The sequence below is a fragment of the Tamandua tetradactyla genome, chromosome 6 (assembly GCF_023851605.1).
Source record: "Tamandua tetradactyla isolate mTamTet1 chromosome 6, mTamTet1.pri, whole genome shotgun sequence".
Taxonomy (NCBI): domain Eukaryota; kingdom Metazoa; phylum Chordata; class Mammalia; order Pilosa; family Myrmecophagidae; genus Tamandua; species Tamandua tetradactyla.
Window position 1 is genome coordinate 45,996,613 of NC_135332.1, and position 21,461 is coordinate 46,018,073.

General features: G+C 37.6%; 1 protein-coding gene across 6 annotated transcripts in view; it reads right to left on the reverse strand.

The window, feature by feature from the left end:
• The window catches only part of AP2B1 (adaptor related protein complex 2 subunit beta 1), a 186,676-nt gene that overhangs the window by 24,458 nt on the left and 140,757 nt on the right, over positions 1 to 21,461 (reverse strand). For all 6 annotated transcript variants that reach the window (XM_077165133.1, XM_077165138.1, XM_077165134.1 and 3 more), the window contains one exon: positions 19,825 to 19,954. In XM_077165133.1, coding sequence (XP_077021248.1) covers positions 19,825 to 19,954 — 130 coding nt within the window. The remainder of the gene's footprint in view (positions 1 to 19,824; positions 19,955 to 21,461) is intronic.

Genomic DNA, 21,461 nt, shown 5'->3' on the forward strand with positions numbered 1-21,461 from the left:
ATCATAAGAACAAAATTTCTTTGGAGTTCCATGCTATTCTTTAATGAACCCATGTGTTTCACCATGAAAGTGATACACGAGAAAAATGTGCCATGAGTATTTTGTAGTTTTCACATACCTTCCAACACGGTGGTTTTTAAAACTGTGGGTCACAATAGGGTGGAAATTGGCATTCAAAACAAAAGAGAACAGAAAATATCATAGTGCATCTCATGTAAGGTTTCCTGAAATGTTTCAATTTCATATATGTATTATGAGTGTATTCATATTTGTATATACAAACAGGATGGTATGTAAAATATATTTCTTACCTTGAGTTGCAGTCAACAAAGTCAAAAAGTCACAATACTCACACACCAAATTAAAAGCAAGCAGTGAGGAAATGGGTTAAATGAACTAAAGAATAGAATGCACACCTCAGTTTCTGCTGTGAGGAGACACAAAGCGTATCAAAATGGTACCAAGGAGCAAATTACCCAATCCTCTGTTCCTCTAGCCTGTCATGTGTAACACGTGGCCATAACAATGTTAACTTACCTCTTACAGACTTCAACAGGAAGAGCAAATAGAAATGATTATAAGGCACTTTGAGAACACAAAAGTGGGCTATAAATGCTTAATAATAATAATGATTTTTAAAAGATACTTTTCGTGGCTGCTGGGGAAAGAGCAGCCTGTCAGTGTTAGCCTGTAACTAGCAATTACTTTCTTCCCATAGTATAGGAAGCCTGCTACTGCAGCCTCTTCATGGTGGTACAGCTGGAGAAGAGGCTAAATGAATATTCTAAACTTGTTCCTGTGTATTCAAAAGTACTATAAAAAGGTACGACATGAACTCAGTCTGAACTCTGGGAAGTCAGGCCCAACAGACATTTCTCCCCACAGGTAACCAAGAGGCATTGCCACAAGAAATATCAAGCCAAGTAGAACACAGCTCATCCTAGAGATTAGAACGTCTACTCTTCCATGACGTAACTTGTGACCTTTCCAAGTCTCTGAAGAGCATCTTTTTCCCCCTCCTATTTCTCTTTTCCATTTAGCTGTTGGAAAGATTTGCAGGCTGGTCCAAGATAGGACCAGGCAGTAACACCAACCATCTCCAGCTCTCTAAAGGAATGATGAATCAGATGGGTTTTAAGCACCACACAACCTATTAACAGATCTTAGGGAATGGCTCTGAGTGACAGATTTATAATGGCACTGACTCCAACTGTTTGATATGTATCATCTGAGACTCAGGCAGAAGTAGCCCTTTGTGCTGGCTGCTGGAGTTATACCCACCTGTAGTTCTTCATTCCTAGTCAATGCCCAAAAATATTTACCATCTTTGATACTTCAAAGTATCAAAGTATCAAGTCTTTTACTTCAAAGTATCAAGTCTTTTACTTCAAATCTTATAGACCAATAAATTATTTGGGAATTCTTGGAGATATCCTGACAAAACAGAAGGATCTATCTACAATGTTGACAACATCTGAGTACAGTTCAAAACATAGAAAGAATAGTTATGAACCCCGCCACAGAAAATGTCAATTAAATTTCCTTCTAATTAAATTTTAGACTAGACAGCATTTTCAATTCACCTCCAAGGCTAAGATTCAGCCAAGAACCCTCTTCCTATACTCTTTTCTAATCCACCTAACAGGAGAGGTAGGTAACATAACAGCTGAGCAGCCCTGAAATGGTACCAATCTGCTATAGATTCTAAATAAAAGCCATACTTGCTTATTCTAAAGCAAGGGCTGAACTTGAATGAGCAGGACATTTTTCACTATAAAACCGTGCGGACAGTGAAGCCATCTGCAGGGAAAATTTAACAGGTTCCTCTTTTCTCCTCCTAATAAAAGCAGTAGTTCCCTGTCATTAAGCTAATTCCCCCTTGGGCAACAATACGTACTTCATTTGCAACTTCCGTATTTAAAGAGCTCTCAGAATGGAAAGGAAAGCTTTGAGCAAAATCCCAGATGGTCTCTGTAAATCCTCTAACAGCACATGTAATTACTGAGCTTTAAAAAAGCACAGAGATCCTAAGAGCCAGTCTTTTTAGTAGTTCCCATTGTAAAAGGAGGGGAACAGAAACCAAACCTTAATTTCAAAAATATTTTCAAACAGACCGTGAATTAGAATGTAGGAAGATTAAACCTTCAGAATACCCAAAATAAAATTAAGATTGTAAAGTGGTATGGACAGACTGGTTTAAAAGACTCCTGGATTAAACTGTCAAAATCCTTGGATTTGGGCAGAAGAAAATTAGAAAGATGATCTACAAGGCTGTCCACTGGGAGTATGGTTAGAACTACCGGAACCCAATTCTACAACTCTTTCGCAATTTAAGCTGGACTTTCAAGGACTACTTTAATAAAGAACTCCTCCCTCACCAAGCCATTTGGAAAAATGGTGGATAGGTCACAATTTTAATAGAAAACTGCCTCAATGGAGGGCAGAAAAAGCCTCTCATAGCTATCACTAAAGCCATCTCAATTGCAGAGTCAATGCTAAATTCACACTCTCAAAGTGCATTGCCAAGGACAGTTTTGTGACAGCTCAAAATGAATTTCAGTTCAGCAATTTCAGTCTTTTTCTTATCTTCGAATTTATAAACAATCCTAGCCATTCCCATCAAAGTTCACTTTACTGATAGCAGGGAAAAACCTGCCTGACACTGGGAAGTGCTAGACAATCATTTTTCCTTTTTCACTCTTTTTTTGCATGGGCAGGCACCGAGAATTGAACCCGGGTCTCCAGCATGGCAGGCGAAAGTCTGCCTGCTGAGCCACCATGGCCAGTTCTTTCCCTTAAATTTTACTTTCAAAGGCATAAGTTAAGATTGTTTTGAGTATCATTTTAAAAATTATTTCATTAAAGCAAAGAACTGAACAATGAGACACAATGAATATCCATTGGCAGGAGACAATCTTTTCGGCCTTTCTTTTTAAATTTTGCCTCCTTAAGCTTTGTGTCTATCAGGATTATGAAAAAGTCCAGCTTCTTTCTGGTTTGACAATAAAGGAGGCTTGCTCAGTCCAAAATGATTTTGTTTTCCTTGAGTTCCCAGGGCACACCTACAGAACATCTTTGTGCTTCTTTGTTTACTCTGAGCTTGAGCTTTTAAATTTACTCTGGGAATATTATCCCAAAAAACTCAGGCTTTTAGAATAGTTTAATAAACAGTTGCATCATGGCAATTTGATTTTATTTTAAAGAGGCACAGAGACATAGGTCAGCAACAGAAAAACAGACATAGGTTCCCAAAATGCTGAAATAGTAACAAAGTTCTACTTTCCTTGTCCCCTTCAGTTTTGGAAATAAGGCCATTAATGTGCTTTGTTTGTGCTTTTTCTAATATCTAAGAACAGAGTAATGGAAGCAATGGCTTCTAACATCTGTTCTGCCCACTTGGGAGAAAATAATTTGTGATGTTGTCCTGAGATTAACCCAAGTAAAGGGTATTAAACCAAAGTAAGGAAACAGACTGCAAGGCCGCTGGAAAACAAGGACGAGAGCTAGCATTTAGGGATATTTCATTTGCTAAGATGATGAGATGGCCTTGCTGAGTTTAGTTCAAGAACTAAATGTATCTGATGTTTGTAAATACTACCTGAATTGGAAACAAAAAGATTCCATTCAATAACAAACATTTTATTAAGTACCTAAATGCCAAGCAATGTTCCAGGCACTGGGATAAATATATCAGAAAAAAAAGTTAGGCAGACAAAAACTGCTGCTCTTTTTATGTTCTGCAGGGAGGGGGACAGGTGAGGATGACAAATAAATAAATTAATAGTACAGGCATACCTCATTTTATTGTGCTTTGCTTTACTGCAATTCTCAGACTTTTTTTTTTTAAAACAAATTGAAGGCTTGTGGCAACCCTGCCTCGAACAAGTCTATTTGAGTCATTTTTCCAACATCAAGTGCTCACTTTGTGTCTCTGTGTCACATTTTAGTAATTCTCACAATATTTCAAACTTTTCCATTATTATTATTATGTGTTATGTTGACCTGTGATGTTACTACTGTAATTGTTTTGGGGTGCCATGAAATGCACTCACATAAGAGAGCAAACTTAATCAATACATGTGTGTGTTCTGACTACACCACTGACTCACTATTTACCCATCTCTCCTTTTAATCTTGCCAATTAATAACCCTACTGTGGCCTCTGAGTGTTCAAGTAAAAGGAAAAGTCACATGTCTCTCACTTTAAATCAAAAGCTAGAAATGATTAAGCCACTGGCAGATGTGGAAGGAGGACCGGAATTAAAAGTGGAGCCTGAACAGCTGTGACTGAATTGCCACAATTTCATGATAAAACTTTAACAGAGAAGGAGTTGTTCCTTATGGATGGGCAAAGAAGGTGGTTTCTTGAGATGGGAGCTACTCCAGGTAAAGAACACTGCTGAAATGACAACAAAGGATTTGAAATATTACATCAACCTAGTTGACAAAGCAGCAGAAGAGTCAGAGAGGATTGACTCCAATTTCAAAAGAAGTTCTACCGTGAGTAAAATGCTACCAAATAGCATCACATGCTATGGCAAAATCTTTTGTGAAAGAGTCAACTGATGCTGCAAACTTCATTGTTGTTCTATTTTAAGAAATTGCCATAGCTACCCCAACTTAAGCAATCATCACCCTGAACAGTTAGCAGCCACCATTGCCGAGGCAAGACTCTCCACCAGCAAAAAGATTACAACTTGCTGAAGTCTCAAATGACGGTTAGCATTTCTTAGCAATAAAGTATTTTTTATTAAGTTATGTATGTACATTTTTAAGACATAACACTATTGCACACTTAACAGACTACAGGATAGTGTAAACAGAATTTATATGCACTGGAAAACCAAAAAATTCATGATTCATTTTATTGTGATATTCACTTTATTGAGGTTGTCTGGAACTGAACCCACAATCTCACTGAAGTAGGCCTATCAATGCTATAGGAGGTAAAAAGGTAAGGGGAATTGGGAATAGTTGGAGAGGAGTATGGATTCACTTACAAGAGACTACTATTTTAGCAATGACCCAGAGGTCAGTAAGTTAAGACATGCAGATACAGAGAGTGGGAGAAGCTGCATTCCAGACATGGGAAAAGCCAATTCAAAAGTCCTGAGATGGTAGCATCCCTATATGAAGAATACTGAAGATGCCAGGATGGCTACAGTGGAGTGAGTATGAAGAGTAGCAGCAGATGGAGTCCTTGATATAAGGGGGTAAGGGAGAAGGCATGGCTAGATCACATAGGACCTTGTATAGATAACTATTAGGACTGTGGGATTTTATACTTAGAAGAATATTACTGAAATTGCTCAAGATTGGTGATTTAAGTCTGAGTGTATCAGGGAAGTGGAGTGGCAAGAATCAGGCAACTTTCACAACTCCAAAAGGACCCTTCCAATCTATGTAAGGAGGGTTACTTACACACAGCTGTGTGCCCCACAGGGAACCCAAGGTCGAGAAAATAGTTTGAACTGGCCCTGTTCCTGGTAACTTTTTCACTTTTTGTAAGTTTCATATTTAAGGCAAAACCAATCAGGAACTTACAGCAAATGTACATGTTATCTCCTTCAGCTAATAAATAACCCACTTGCCATACTATGCTGAGCAGACCAGTTACTGATTGTGATGGTTAGGTTCTGTGGTTTAACTTTTTCTAAGTGTAAAATCCCACAGTCCTAATAGTTATCTATACAAGGTCCTATGTGATCTAGCCATGCCTTCTCCCTTACCCCCTTATCTCAAGGACTCCATCTGCTGCTTGGAGTGGTTAACTTGGCCAGGTGATGGTGCCCAGCTGTCTGGTCAGACAAGCTCTGGCCTAAGCATTACTGCAAGGATATTTCATGGCTAGCTGATAAACCAGAAGGCTGGTTTATTAAATCATCAGTGAGCCCACTGCAGCTGTGGCTAATTACGGCTACCATCAACTAAGGGTGTATCTCCCACAAATGAGATAATCAAACCAGTTGGTTATCATCCAATCAGTTGACTTTTAAGCGAGAAGAGAGAATTTTCACTTCTCATTCAGCTGGCAAGCCTCTCCTGTGGACTTCATCAGAGTTGCCTGCTTCACAATCTGCCCTACTGATTTTGGACTCTTGCATTCCCACAATCACGTGAGATACTTTTATAAATCTTCTTATTTACAGATATCTCCTACTGGTTCTGTTCCTCTAGAAACCCTGACGAATACACTGATCCAGAGACTTTTATTTCAAACCCCAAATTCTATTTTCTCTAGGAACTCACAGCAGAACTATTCTACATAGTTTCAGTTGCCAGAAAGAGCCAGCAATATTTTCACAGGTTTTTCAGCCGGCCTGGCAGAAAAGTTCCCCAAACCCTAAGGCTTTACCTTAAATTCTACCTGACATATATAAGCCCTAAATCCAAAGGCACCAATTTCGCCTTTTTCCCCTTTAATGACAATTACGTATATCTTGCTAGGACTGGCTGATGAACCCCTGGTTGCACTTGACCATTTAAAAATACTATTTACGTCACTGGTTGCGGGAAAGGGAGAGAATGAATGAGCTGCTTGCTGGGTAGGGCTTATTGTTAGAACTTTAATAACACATTTAATATATACTGCATTGAATAAAAAAAAATGGTGAAGACAGGACCAACAAACTATTAATTAAAATGATTATATACTCCACTCTAGTCTGGTATGTCATGGGACAAAAGACCTAGTGGAACTCAAAAGAAGAACAGACCATAGTAATGTGGTACATGAACACTGCTCATTTTTAAATCCTGCGATAAAATTGATCTCGAGTCTAATCTAGGCCTAGATAGTCAACATGTCACCTCAAATTTAGTTACCACAATGTGGAAATCAAATGGGTTCCCAAGGGTGCGTATGAATTTCCTAGGCATATTATCTGACCTTACATGGCAAAAGGTTGACATAATGCATGCGGCTGTCAAGATGACTGACTAGATACACAGGTCATGGTGCACAGAAGCTGTCTATGGGAAGCTTCACTGGGGAAGCAGGTCTTAGGAAATAGGCCATACATAGAAGGGATAAAAATTATTGTCAGGAGCATATGGTTATCTATGAAAACAAGTTCTGTGCTTTCATAATTGGAGTACCTGCCACCCAATTCTTCCAACGGCTCCTAGAAGTAAAGACTGTTACACAACTGCTCTAGTTTGCTAGCTGCCAGAATGCAACACACCAGAGACAGATTGGCTTTCAATAAAAGGGGATTTATTTAGTTAACGTATAGTTCTTCAGAGGAAAGGCAGCTAACTTTCAACTGAGGTTCCTTCTTACGTGGGAGGGCACAGAGCGATCTCTGCTGGCCTTCTCTCCAGGCCTCTGGGCTCCAGCAACTTTCCCTAGGGTGATTCTTTTCTGCATCTCCAAAGGCCAGGGCTGAGCTGCGAGTGCTGAGATGAGGTATGCTGACCTGCTTGGGCTGTGCTACATTGAGCTCTCTCATTTAAGCACCAGCCAATTAACTCAAACATCATTAATTGCAGTAGGCACGCCTCCTAGCTGACTGCAGATGTAATCAGCATCAGATGAGGTCACATGCCATTGGCTCACATCCACAGCAATATAACTAGGCACCTTCACTTGGCCAAGCTGACACCTGAATCTAACTACCACAACAGCCAAGACCATCATTCATTCACACACTCCAAAAATGATTAAATGATATTTTCCTTGTTCTCCATACTTAATTGGTTCTAACTACATTTACCAGTGCCCCTACGTCTGTTTCATCTTCTCCATAAAATTAGAACAAGAACAGTGATATCTATTTGTAGTACATACAAATGAATGTCTTTTGTAAGATTAGGCTTTCCTAAAGCGGAATAAAAGTGGGGAAGAAATGAAATTCAGTTAGGATTTTTTCATTATAGGTTCACCTGTCTGATATTCAGGCTTGCATGCCTTGATTCAGATGGAAACTTTTTTACAAAACCCCAAGATATAGAACTAAGATCTACAAATGGAATCTAAAGGAAGACATATTTTGCTTCAATATAAATAATTTTTAACAGTTTTTTTGAAGATGGAATGACCCATGTTAGGGTAGTAAAAACTGGTCATAGTCACGTAGAGGTTGAGAATCTTGACTGCTTATATAGGGTAAATTCCATCAGAAAGTGTTTGAAACAAACAACATTAAAGGTCATCTCTTCCAGTCATGAGCTTTTACATTCTTTATGTGAACATACTCATGTGGCTGAAAGCTTTTTTCCAAAGTTTTATTTTTAAGTTGTATGGATCTTAGCACATGAAGCCTGTGTACAACCTCCACATAAGAAATTGTGAATCAAGCAAATTCTTTTCATGTCTCATTAAACATGTTATACCAAAATATAACAGAGTACATATGAATAAGGACAGGATATAGTTCTCAAATGAACTTCAATCCAGCTAAGGAAAATGCCAATGAGTTCCCTTTAAATCCAACCTACAAAATACCTCAAGGCTTTGGGTAAAGATTATCAGCATAATGAGAACAAAGGCACCAGAAAGAGGTACCTATGTTTTATTCAGAATTCAAAGTCCACTATTGCATCACGATCACACAGGTAAACCTATTTCCAATCATTTACCAAAGCAGGAATACAAAACTGATTCTATTTTCCATAGTTCACAACTAACTTAAGATATAAAGATGGCTGGGATTTTAATAAATGGAAGCCTACAAATATTACTCTTACTACTTTAGAGCTACTTTATGAAATCTTTTATCCTTTTCTCAAAATCTGAATGACTATAAGCTTCTATTTCTTGAGTAATCTGACATCACAGGCCCTTTTTTTTTAAAGAATGTGTTCCTAAGATAGTTTTAAAGACTGAACTTGAGTTTTAGGAACAATTATATCCTGCCTTTCAGGCCAGATTTATGATCCATCAGACCACCTCTGCTTATCAGAATACAGAATTCTTGTCTACTGCTAATGTGTGGTGATTCAAGGAAGGAAGTTGCTGCTGACAGATACATTCCTAAAATAGAGTCCCAAAAGCTAGTGAGTGCTGATCACAGAAAAGACAAAAGATAGTAGGGTCTTGATTATCTTGGCAAAAAGGATAAAGAGCAGCCAGGACAATTGAAAACTCAGTAAAAATGGAGTATCTAGTGTAACAGATGCTTGACGTCTCAGATGGGATTAAAGGATATGCTTACAGTCCTGACGTAACACTAGAAATATATCAAATTTGAAGTAGCAATCACAGAAAGTACACACGTTCCACTTTCTTTCCTTTAGTGGTAAAATGTTTTCATTTTTTATAATTAAGATTCCATTACCTACATTATTGCTAATGGAATATTTTAGGTGGAGTATTTTAGGGGCTGTCCCTAAAGCAGAATTATGGTCCCATACAGGCAATCAGAGTTCTCAGTCCTCAGCTTGCATCTTGGAAGATCAAGAAAGGTTTTAGTACCAAACTTCTTTGGCTTATGCAGTAGTCTAGAAAAGTCAGCAAATGCCAAGCTGGTTTGCTTCATTTGATGGAAGCTGCTGAAAAGGTCTTCCTTTTGGAAGCATTTACCAGTTTTTCTGGTACAATAGCTACAGCTGTGGGCTTTTTGAGTGTGAACGGACATATGTAAGACATGAAATATCAAGGACAGACACCATCTGCGATTATTTCTCTTACAAACTGCTATTGGCAATGTAGTAGAGTAGCAAGGGCCAGAATTTTCCAACCCGGGCCATGCACTAGCAAAGAAACCTTTGGGTTGACAAAAATCTTAAAGATATAAATAAAAAGGAAAGCAAGATCGTGCCCCTTGTAGCTAGTGTTTTCAACACTCTCTGCCCTAATCATTCAAAGTTTAAATGAACAGAACTGATGTACACTGCCTTGTTTCAGAAGAATCATTCAAAGAAAAAACCCAATTTCTTGGTCTATTTCTTTCCCCTAACTAACGTTCAGTCTCTTATTCAACTACTTTCATGTGGGGATTAAAGGTGACAGATAAAACAACAAATAGGAAAGTGTCAATTATATAGCCTCAGGTAGGCTGAAAATTACATTGAAGTTTCCTTTCTCCTGGAAGAAAGTATACAACAAAGGAAAAAAAAAAAAGGCATAAATTTCTAAAGGGTGTGTGTGGGGAATACAGAACAGTAATAAAATCCTGGTAGTTGAAAAATGGATGGATGAGCATTAACACCACAGAATCCTCAGAGGGTTATGATTGTTCGCCTTTTTGGAGTTGTATGGAGGGGAGTGTGGTGGTGGGAGTGGGCTATTAAGAAAGAAGATGAGCTAAAAGCCACAAGATGCCATTAAAGTGCTAGATTCCCACTCATATTCATGTTGCTGGGCAGCTATCTCAGTTCCTGAGCACAAGCATAAGCTGAAGATTAACTCTTTTTTAAGAGAGGACAAAGTAGATGGCACATAGAAGCATAGTGGATTAAGTGAATTTATGCATACTGAATGCTAAAACTCTTCAGTCCTCTTTCTGAACTTAGATCCCTGAAGGCTGACAGCAAGCCTTTTTATTCCAGACAGGAGACATGAAAATAATTCTCAGAAAAATCAAGCCAGCACAAAAGGAAAGATATGATATTGACATGCAGGATTCTTACTGCCCTCAGTGATGTGAAACTGAAGCTCCTGTCCTAGGCCTCATGGTTTAGAGGGTCATACTTTGACCCTCTTCTGTCCTCTTCCCAACCCATGGATAAAGGAACCCACAGGGCCAAAGAGATATGCCCAATTTGAACACACAAAATTCCTTGGCCAGACGGTCCTGAGCTTGCTTTCAGGACCTGTTTGAGTCACTTCTGTTGGTCAATCCTCTTAGAGGGTCAGTAAGTATAATCATAAGCCCAAGGGATGGCCAAGGGGACATGGGTAGGATAAAGAGGGGGCATGGGTGGGATAGAGGGAGCAGGCTGTGAAACTCAGTTCTCTAGTTGAACTCCTGAGTGAACAGATGGGTAATTTCAGCAAAGAACCAAATAGAAATTCTAAAACTGAAAAGTATCTGAAATGAAAAATATACTAGATGGGCTTAACAGAAGGTTGCAGCTTAAAAAAGAAAGGGTCAGAAAACTTGAAGACAGATCAATACGTATTGTCCAATCTGAAGGTCAGGGAGAAAAACCGTGTTATCAATATTCTCATATGAGTTAAAAGCCCAGTGAAAATTGGGAGCCAAGTAGCCATGAGAACTCTATGCAAAGACCATGAGAATCACCTTGGGGATGAACACATATATTTCACAATTCCTTTGTCTCCTTGCAGAACACTGACTTGAAGAAGCAATCATTTGCCAGGTGTCAAATATGAAGAAGTATATTGGGATAATGTTTCTAAGCAACTAACATAGATGAAATAAGAAACAAAGACACTGGAGTCAGAGAAAACTCATTTAAAGAAAACTCATTTAGACATTTGTTAAGGTTTTTCTTTTATTTAAATAAAGGGAATCAATTTTCTTTTTCAGGTATATAATTAGATGATATAAATAAATTCAACAGAGATTCCCAATGGGGGTAAGCTTAACTTTACTTTGTGTAATATTTATAAGCCGGGTTCAGTCTTTTACAGCCAGCATCAGTATGACAGAAAAATTCTTCCAGGTTTAAACCTCTATTATATATTTAATTCTTGTCTCTGAGGCATAATCTATTTTAAATTTTAAAACAGAACAGTAACTTTTTAACTTCAAAACAGCATTTTAAACAGACAAACCAATAAGTAGTTTGGTGAGCATTTTTCTTGGGGGGGGTGCATGGTCCGGGATTTGAACCCAGGTCTCCCACATGAAAGGCAAGGATTTTACTATTGAACCACCCATGCACTCCCTTAATGATCATTTTAATGAAAAGTTTTCTGAAATAAAGTGTAGTGTTTTGGAGTGATACCGTAGAAAAACACATTCTTAAAATTAATCCATTCCTGTGGGTGTGAGCCCATTTCAAGGAGAACGTTTTGATGAGGTTACTTCAATTAAAGTGTGGCCAACTCAATCAGATGGATCTTAATCCTATTACTGGAGCCCTTTATAAACAGGAAATTCAAAAAGAGAGACAGCCATGAGAAGCATGAAGCTGAAAGTCCACGGAAGCAGGAAGAGAAGACAGAGGCCAGAGGCCATAAGCATTGCCATTCAACACAGAAGCCCAGGCCAAAGATCACTGGCAGCTAGTCCCAGAACACCAGCCTTCGGGGGAAAAAGCATCACCTTGACCGTGCCTTGATTTGGATTTTTCCTAGCCTCAAAACCATGAGCTAATAAATTTCCATTGTTTAAGCCAACCCATTGCACGGTATTTGCTTGAGCACTGAAGGAAAGTAAAATATAAGGGTGCCATTACAGTTCTGGCAGGTGGGTTTGATTTCTTTGTTCCACATATTGATATCAAAATCATCTAAAACAGCTAAAACCCACACTTCATTCAAATTTCATTTCTTCAACCTCCAAATAGGTTTTCTGTTCTTATTTTATGGTCTGGAGTATTAGAAAAATTCTGATTTTTAACACTACATGAATTTTTTTTTTTTTTTTTAACATGGGCAGACATCAGGAATTGAACCCTGGTCTCTGGCACAGCAGGTGAAAACTCTGCCACTGAGCCACTGAGGCCCACCCCTACATGAACTTTTTAATATAAACATTATACAAGTATAATGTTTAAATGCCAGGACAACTGTTATCTGGCTTAATCTGGATTACATGGTCTAAGGCTGCTGGAATCAAGTTTTGATTCTTCTTGCTCATACAGGGACAGGGGCAGAATGGTGATGAAATCTAAAGTAATCCACTCACCTTAACCTAGCTATCAGTTTCAACTTTCCCTAGCAGACATTAAACAGAACTGTTCAGAGGGGATAAAAAGTTCCTCCTTTCAAGTTTTGTTTTTTTTGCTTATTTCTTCATTGGAAAATGCTAACGGAGAAAATACCCACAATTTAGACATTTCTGAAAGAACAGGATCCATGGAGAAAAAAAACAGAGAATCAGTAGTTGATTAGAGATGGAAAATTTATAAGTTTGCTTTTTATAAGATCTAGGTTTGTAGAAACCTAAAACTTGCTAGCTATTACATTTCAGTACTATTGAGGGAGAGGACTGGATTTAGATTCAACTTCTGAGGGTTCCTATTCAGGATGTTCATTTTGCTGAATGCAAAATGATATTCATCTGTTTACTACTTCTTTTCATGTTAGGATCAGAAAATCTGCTCGGTTTCTGTGACCCAACTTTCCTTTCCTACTTCTGAAGTAAAGTATCCATGGCTGCTGATTGTCCTCAAGTATTAGGCTTGAAGGTCTGTGGGCCAAAGGGAGATTAGATTTCAATGAAAAAGGAACAGAAGAAGATTTGGTTTAGTTACTTCAGGATATTGTGCTGGAAAAGCCCCTTAACATATTTCATCATAGTAACAGCCAATTCCATCTGCGTAGAAATCCTTGTTTTGCTCTTCTAATATGAGCCAAGTTAAACTGTGATTCACATATTCACTCTAAATCCTTACTCCCTCCCCTCTGCTGAAGAAGAGGTTAACAAGGTAGTTAGTGAATGGCAAATAGGTTTGGCGTGTTGGCATTTAAGCTATTGAAGAATGTTTAGTTTTAACTTCAAGTAATTTTACTGTTGATGCTTATCTGTACTAGTACCTTGCATTGGTATTTCCAGAAGATGGAGCAATGGGATCCCACCTGTCTTGACTGATAGGCTGATACTTTTCCTTAATAATTTAAAAAATATTTTATAGTCTCATTCAGACTGTTTTATCATCTCAAGTTCTTGGTGTGTGTGGGCTATCAATCCTTCTCTTTGCAACGTCTTTTGATTGTCCTTTATAGAGCATCGAGGGATCTGCCCTTTCAGGGTTTCAGCTTTGTGCAGGGATCAATTACAGCTACCAATTTCAGGTCTGCCCAAGGCCATCTTTCCTGTCCTTGTGAACATTTAAACCCTAATCTCTAGAGTTTAAATCTATAACTGATATCACTTTAGGGCTGTTTAGAGCTTCAGCTTATCAGCCCTTCTACTCTGCCTTCATGTTGCTTGAACCCCAGAAGATTCGAAGAGAAATTCAAGATAGCTGAAAACAGAACAAAACTCTAAGTCAGTACCTAAGTATCCTAAAAAAAATTCAACACTTCAAAAAATCAAAAGGTTCTTGTAGACCCGATAAAGTTGTTCTGAGCTCTTCTAAGATACCACTATACTCATCACAGATATATACTAATAAGGAGCATTTAAGTCCAAATTAAGTACTTGTGTTTGTGTTCACTATTAGTGAATCTCTATTAAAATCGACTTTATAAACAACATGTGGATTTCTCTAAAAAACCTTAAGAAAAAATGTTTCTAAATAAGATGTAAAAAGATTTTAAACATTTGCTGAATAAAACAAATAACTTTCTATATCAATACACAACCTATGTTTCTCTTAAAAACAAAACAAGATCTCTTCCACAAAGAGTTATTTAAAACCCTACACAGAGAGGATCAATAAAGAAACAGAGAATTTGAATAACACAATAAACGAGCTAGAGTTAACAGACATTTATAGAGCATTACACCCCGCAATAGCAGGATATACCTTTTTCACAAGTGTTAATGGATCACTCTCAAGGATAGACCATATGCCAGGTCACAAAGCAAGTCTCAATAAATTTAAAAAGATTGAAATTATACAAAATACTTTCTTAGATCAAAAAGGAATGAAGTTGGAAATCAACAACAGAGTGCCAGAAAATTCACAAAGATACGAAGGCTCACAACACACTCTTAAACAACCAGTGGGTCAAGGAAGAAATTACAAGAGAAATCAGTAAATATCTCGAGGCAAATGAAAATGAAAACATGACATATCAAAATTTATGGGATGCAGCAAATGCAGTGCTAAGAGTGAAATTTATTGCCCTAAATGCCTACATCGAAAAAGAAGAAAGAGCAAAAATCTAGGAATTAACTGTCTACTTGGAAGAACTAGAGAAAGAACAACAAACTAACCTCAAAGCAAGCAAAAGGAAAGAAATAATGAAGATTAGAGCAGAAACAAATGAAATTGAGAAATGAAAACAATTGAGAAAATCAACAAAACCAGAAGTTGGTTCTATGAGAAAATCAATAAGATTGATGGACCCTTAGTGAAGTTGACAAAAAGAAGAAGAAGAGAGGATGCAAATAAATAAAATCAGAAATGGAAGAGGAGACATAACCACTGACCCTACAGAAATAAAGGAAGTAATGAGAGGATACTATAAACAACTTTATGCTAATAAATTTGACAATGTAGATGAAATGGACAACTTTCTAGAAAGGCATGAACAACCAACATTGACTCAAGAAGAAATAGACAACCTCAACAAACCAATTACAAGAAACTGAATCAGTCATTAAGAAGCTCCCCCAGGGCCACGGTGGCTCAGCAGGCAGAGTTCTTGCCTGCCATGCTGGAGACCCGAGTTCATTTCCCGGTGCCTGCCCACATTTAAAAAAAAAAAGAAGCTCCCCCAACAGAAAAGTCCAGGACCAGATGGCCTCACATGTGAATTCTACCAAATATTCAAGAAAGAATTAGTACCAATCCTGCTGAAATTCTTCAAAAAAACTGAAGAGGAAGGAAAGCTACCTAACTCATTCTATGAAGCCAACATCATCCTCATACCAAAGCTAGACAAAGATATTACAAAAAAAAGAAAACTAAACACCAATCTCTCTTATGAATATAGATACAAAAATCCTCAACAAAATTCTTGCTAATCGAATCCAGCAGCATATTAAAAGAATTATATGCCATGACCAAGTAGGATTCATCCCAGGTATGCAAGTTTGGTTCAACATAAGAAAATCAAGTAATGTAGTATACCACACATCAACAAATCAAAGCAGAAAACCACATGATCATCTTGATTGATGCAAAAAAGGCATCCTTTCCTGTTGAAAACACTTCAAAGGATAGGAATAGAAGGGAACTTCCTCAACATGATAAAGGGAATATATGAAAAACCAACAGCTAACATCATCCTCAATAGGGAAAAACTGAAAACTTTCCCCCTAAGATCAGGAACAAGATAAGGACGTTCACTATCACCACTGTTATTCGACATTATGTTGGAAGTTCAAGCCAGAGCAATTAGACAAGAAAAAGAAATACAAGGCATCAAAATTGGAAAGGAAGAAGTAAAATTCTCACTGTTTGCAGAAGATATGATGCTACATGTTGAAAACCCCAAAAAATCCACAGCAAAACTACTAGAGCTAATAAATGAGTACAGCAAAGAGGCAGGTTACAAAAATTAAAAATCTGTAGTGTTTCTATATACTAGTAATGAACAATCTGAGGGGGAAATCATGAAAAAATTTACACTTACAATTGCAACCAAAAGAATAAAATATTTAGGAATAAATTTAACCAAAGAGACAAAAGACCTATACAAAGCAAACTATAAGAAACTGTTAAAAGAAATGACAGAAGACCTAAATAAATGGAAGGGCATACTGTGTTCATGGACTGGAAGACTAAATATAGTTCAGATGTCAATTCTACCTAAATTGATTTAAAGATTCAATGCACAACCAATTAAAATCCCAAAAACTTACTTTTCAGTAATAGAAAAACCAATAACCAAATTTATCTGGAAGGACAGGGTGCCCTGAATAGCTAAAAGTATCCTGAGAAAGAAAAATGAAGTTGGAGGTCTCATGCTACCTGACTTTAAGGCATATTATGAAGCTACAGTGGTCAAAACAGCATGGTACTGGCATAAAGATAGATATACTAACCAATGGAATTGAATAGAATCTTCAAATATAGACCCTCTCATATATTGCCAATTGATCATTGATAAGGCAGTCAAGTCATCTCACCTGGGACAGAATAGTCTCTTCAAAACATGGTGCCTAGAGAACTGGATATCCACATGCAAAAGAATCAAAGAGGATGCCTATTTCACACCCTATACAAACATTAACTCAAAATGGATCAAAGACCTAAACATTAGATCTGAGACCATAAAACTGTTAGAAGAAAATGTAGGGAAATATCTTATCAATCTTATAATAGGAGGCAGCTTCCTAGATCTTACATCCAAAGGATGAGCATTGAAGAAAAAAAAAAATCCATGGGAACTCCTCAAAATTAAACACACTTGTGCATCAAAGAACTTCATCAAGAAAGTAAAAGATAGCCTGCACAATGGGAAACAGTATTTGGAAACAATATATCAGATAAAGGTCTAGGGGCCACGGTGGCTCAGCAGGCAAGAATGCCCGCCTGCCATGCCGGAGGACCCGGGTTCAATTCCCAGTGCCTGCCCATGTTAAAAAAAAAAAAAAGATAAAGGTCTAGTTGCCAGAATATATACAGACATTGTTCAACTCAACAACAAAAAGACAGCCAACCCAATTACAAAATGGGCAAAGACTTGAACAGATACTTCTCAGAAGAGGAAATACAAGTGGGCAAAAGGCACATGAAAAGATGCTCAAATTCCCTGACTATTAGGGAAATGCAAATCAAAACCACAATGAGGTACCTACTCACACCCACCAGAATGGCCATTATCAATAAAACAGAAAACAAGTGTTGGAGAGGATGTGGAGAAAGAGGCACACTTAGCCACAGCACTTGTACCATTTGGTGGGAATGTCAAATGGTACAAGTGCTGTGGAAGGCATTTTGGCAGGTCCTCAGGAAGCTAAGTACAGAATCGCCACATGACCCAGCAATATCATTGCTAGGTATCTACTCAGAGGACATGAGGGCAAAGACACAAACGGACATTTGCACACCAATGTTTATAGCAGCCTTATTTACAACTGCCAAGAGATGGAAACAGCCCAAATGTCCATCAACAGACGAGTGGCTAAACAAGCTTTGGTATATACATATGATGGAATATTATGCAGCTGTAAGACAGAATGAAGTTATGAAGTATGTAACAACATGGATAGACCTTAAGGACATTATGTTGAGTGAGATGAGCCAGAAACAAAAGGACAAATACTGTATGGTCTTACTGATATGAACTGATATTAGTGAATGAACTTGGAGAGTTTCAGTCAAGAACAGAGGTCATCAGGAGATAGAAATAGGGTAGATATTGGGGAATTGGAACTGAAGGGATACAGATTGTGCAAAGGGACTGACTGTAAAATTCAGAAATAGATAGCACAATACTACCTAACTGTAATACAATAATGTTAGTACACTGAATGAAGCTGAATGTGAGAATGACAGTGGGAGGAGACCTGGGGGCACAAATGAAATCAGAAGGAAAGATAGACGATAAAGACTTAGATGGTATAATCCAAGAATTCCTAGAGTATATAATGATAGTGACTAAATATACAAATTTAAAAAATATTTTGCATGAGGAAGAACAAAGGAATGGCAATAATGCAGGGTGTTGAAAATAGATGGTAATTAATATTTTAAAACTTTAACTTATGTGCGAGACTAAAGCAAAAAATGTTTATTTGGTACAAAATTTATATTTTGACCAGTGCAGTTCCAATATAACTTATGTGGACAGCTTAATTGAACACCATAGTACTTGGAACCTTGAGTAGGGCATGAGATTTTGTAGGTTTGTCCCGAGTGGTGCCCGGATAAATTCCAGAGTGATTTTAACAGTGAACAAAAAAGTATCTGCAAAGTCCCCTTAGGGGAATGGTGAGAAAGGGGGGAAATGCAACTTCCCCAAGTGGAAAATTCTTGATATTCTCACAAGGAGTGGGGAAAACCAAAACAATAGGCTAATCCCCCAATCTTGGGGTTTGTTTATATGAAACTTAATCCCGCAAAGGATAGGCTAAGCCTACTTAAAATTAGGCCTAAGAGTCACCCCCAAGAGAACCTCTTCTGTTGCTCAGCTTTGGCCTTTCTCTCTCAGCCAACAAACTCATTGCCCTCCCCATCTTTATGTGGGGCATGACTCCCAGGGGTGTGGACCTTCCATGCAATGTGGGACAGAAATCTTAGGATGAGCTGGGACTCAACATCAAGAGATTGAGAAAACCTTCTGGACCGAAAAGGGAAGAGCGAAATGAGACAAAATAGAATTCAATGGCTAAGAGATTCCAAACAGAGTCGAGAGGTTATCCTGGAGGTTATTCTTATGCCTTAAATAGATATCACCTTTTTAGTTAAGGTGTAATAGAGAGACTGGAGGGAACTGCCTGAAAATGTAGAACTGTGCTCCAGTAGCCATGTTTCTTGAAGATGATTGCATAATGATATAATTTTCGCAATGTGACTGTGTGGTTGTGAAAACCTTGTGTTTGGTGCTCCTTTTATCTATCTTATTGACACACGAGTAGAACATATGGATTAAAAATAAATAAATTATAGGGGGAACAAATGTTAAAATAAATTTAGTTGATTGAAATGCTAGTGATCAGTGTAATGGAGGGGACAAGGGGTATGGTATGTGTGAGTTTTTTTTCTGTTTTCTTTTTATTTCTTTTTCTGAATTGATGCAAATGTTCTGAGAAATGATCATGATGAAGAATATACAACTATGTGATCATTTTGTGAGTTACTGATTAATATAACAAGAATGAAATGATCCTATGGTAAGAATGTTTGTGTTCGTATGTGGTTATGTTTCATAAAAAAAAAAAAGATAATGGTGAAGAGTATACAACTATGTCATGATATTGTGAGCCTCTGATTGTATACCATGTATGGACTGTATGTTTGTGAAGATCTGTCTATAAAAATATTTAAAAACACCTACAACAACCAAAAAAATCCTACACAGAGCATGATCAAACCTAATGTCAAGGAGGGGGGTTGCTTTATATATAAATGAATTAAAAATTGGCAAGATATCAACTTTCACTATCGAAGTAGAGTAAAACTCTTAACCTGTAAGTTATTCAGAGGTTCCATCTTCATGACTGGGCCCAAGGTGTTGAGAGGCAGGGAAACATCAATGCTCTGGTTTGGCATCAGGGGTGTATGGATGGCCAGAGGAGTGCTGGGGATGACACCAAAGCTAGGAGAGAGAACAAAGAAATCACAGAGGTCTATCTGGAGGCAGGATTTTGCTACATCTTCGAGTTTCAGGAGCATTTTACTTCATTTGAAGGAAAGATAATATTTAATACAATTAAATGAAAGGAATAGCAGTAATTAAGGTACTCATTTCCAATTTGCTGTAACATAGGTTATGTGATCATCTCTGACTGTTGCTCGTTAAATGGATTTGAGAAAGGAGAAAAACATTCATTGACTACAGAATTGCTTTGCTAGTGCCATGATTCTGAAAGTTTTTTTCTGTTTATCATGTAACTATAAGCATAGGTTGATGAATATCTTTTTAAAATAAAACTATCCTTAAATAATTGTTGGGATAAAGAAGACTATAAATTTCTACCCTGTAAACAAAAAATACAATAAATTGATATTATTTCACTGGCTTGATAACCTGCCTAGATCATTCCAAGACTATTCATTGATAACTCGCACTTCTTTTTCTTTTGTTTCCACTTAGTGACATGATCACTGGGAAAGAACCAGCCTAAATAAAATACAATTGATTGGCTCATATATTCCAAATGAATAGGATGAACTGTAGGCCCTAATCTGGCCACTTTCTAAGCTTAAGGCAGGAAGTGAATATCCCTGTTTGACTTCTCAAAGACTGTCTAATAATAATATGAATTGCATGGAAATGGGAAAATCCTGGGTACAAAGTTACACATAAAATTAAAATATATACATATGAGGGAAGGGAGACAGTCTGAGAAACATAAGAATAAAAGTTCAAAAGGATGGAGCAGAAAGGGAAAAATGGGCCTGCAAATACAGTAATAAATGAATGAGACAAATTTACATTGCATTTATGTTCTAACTAGCCCCAAGAAATAAGATGGAACTAAGAAATTTATAAAATAACTATAAAGAGTTCAAATACATATAGCATCTCTTTCAAAAGTGCTAAGAATGACTAAAGAAACATTTTTCTTTTCTAAGATAAATTTGGTACCTTAGAGTATCAAAATGTAATCATGAAATGATTCTGGGAACTCATCTTACTGATTCTGGGGTAATTTTATAGGTCAAAAAGTCATTTTTGCTCTTGTGCTTGGCAAAGTTCTGTCAAAGCCAATAATGGAACAGAAACATGGCAGCAGCTTAGTTACAAATCATCCAGATGTTACTCTTAAAACAATACAGAGGAAAGAAAGAGGAAAAAACCCTTACAAAGCTACAACATTGCCTTCTGCAAAACTACAATCAGAAAAGTAAATGTGGCCAAAGTCCATGAGGTCAGCAGATGTGATGTGAGAAGCTGTGGTGGTGATACAGGGCAACAGGGAATTCAGAGGAAACTAGTGGTAATAAGTCTCAGAGACCGAGGGTAAATACAGTAATTTCTGAAGAGAAACCCATTCCAAATATCAACTGCTGTGAGTAGGACTAAGATCAAACAGGGAACTTTGGGCGAGGTGAAAAACAGAGGTGCGATGTCTCCAGGGACAGAGGTGACAGAGCTCAGA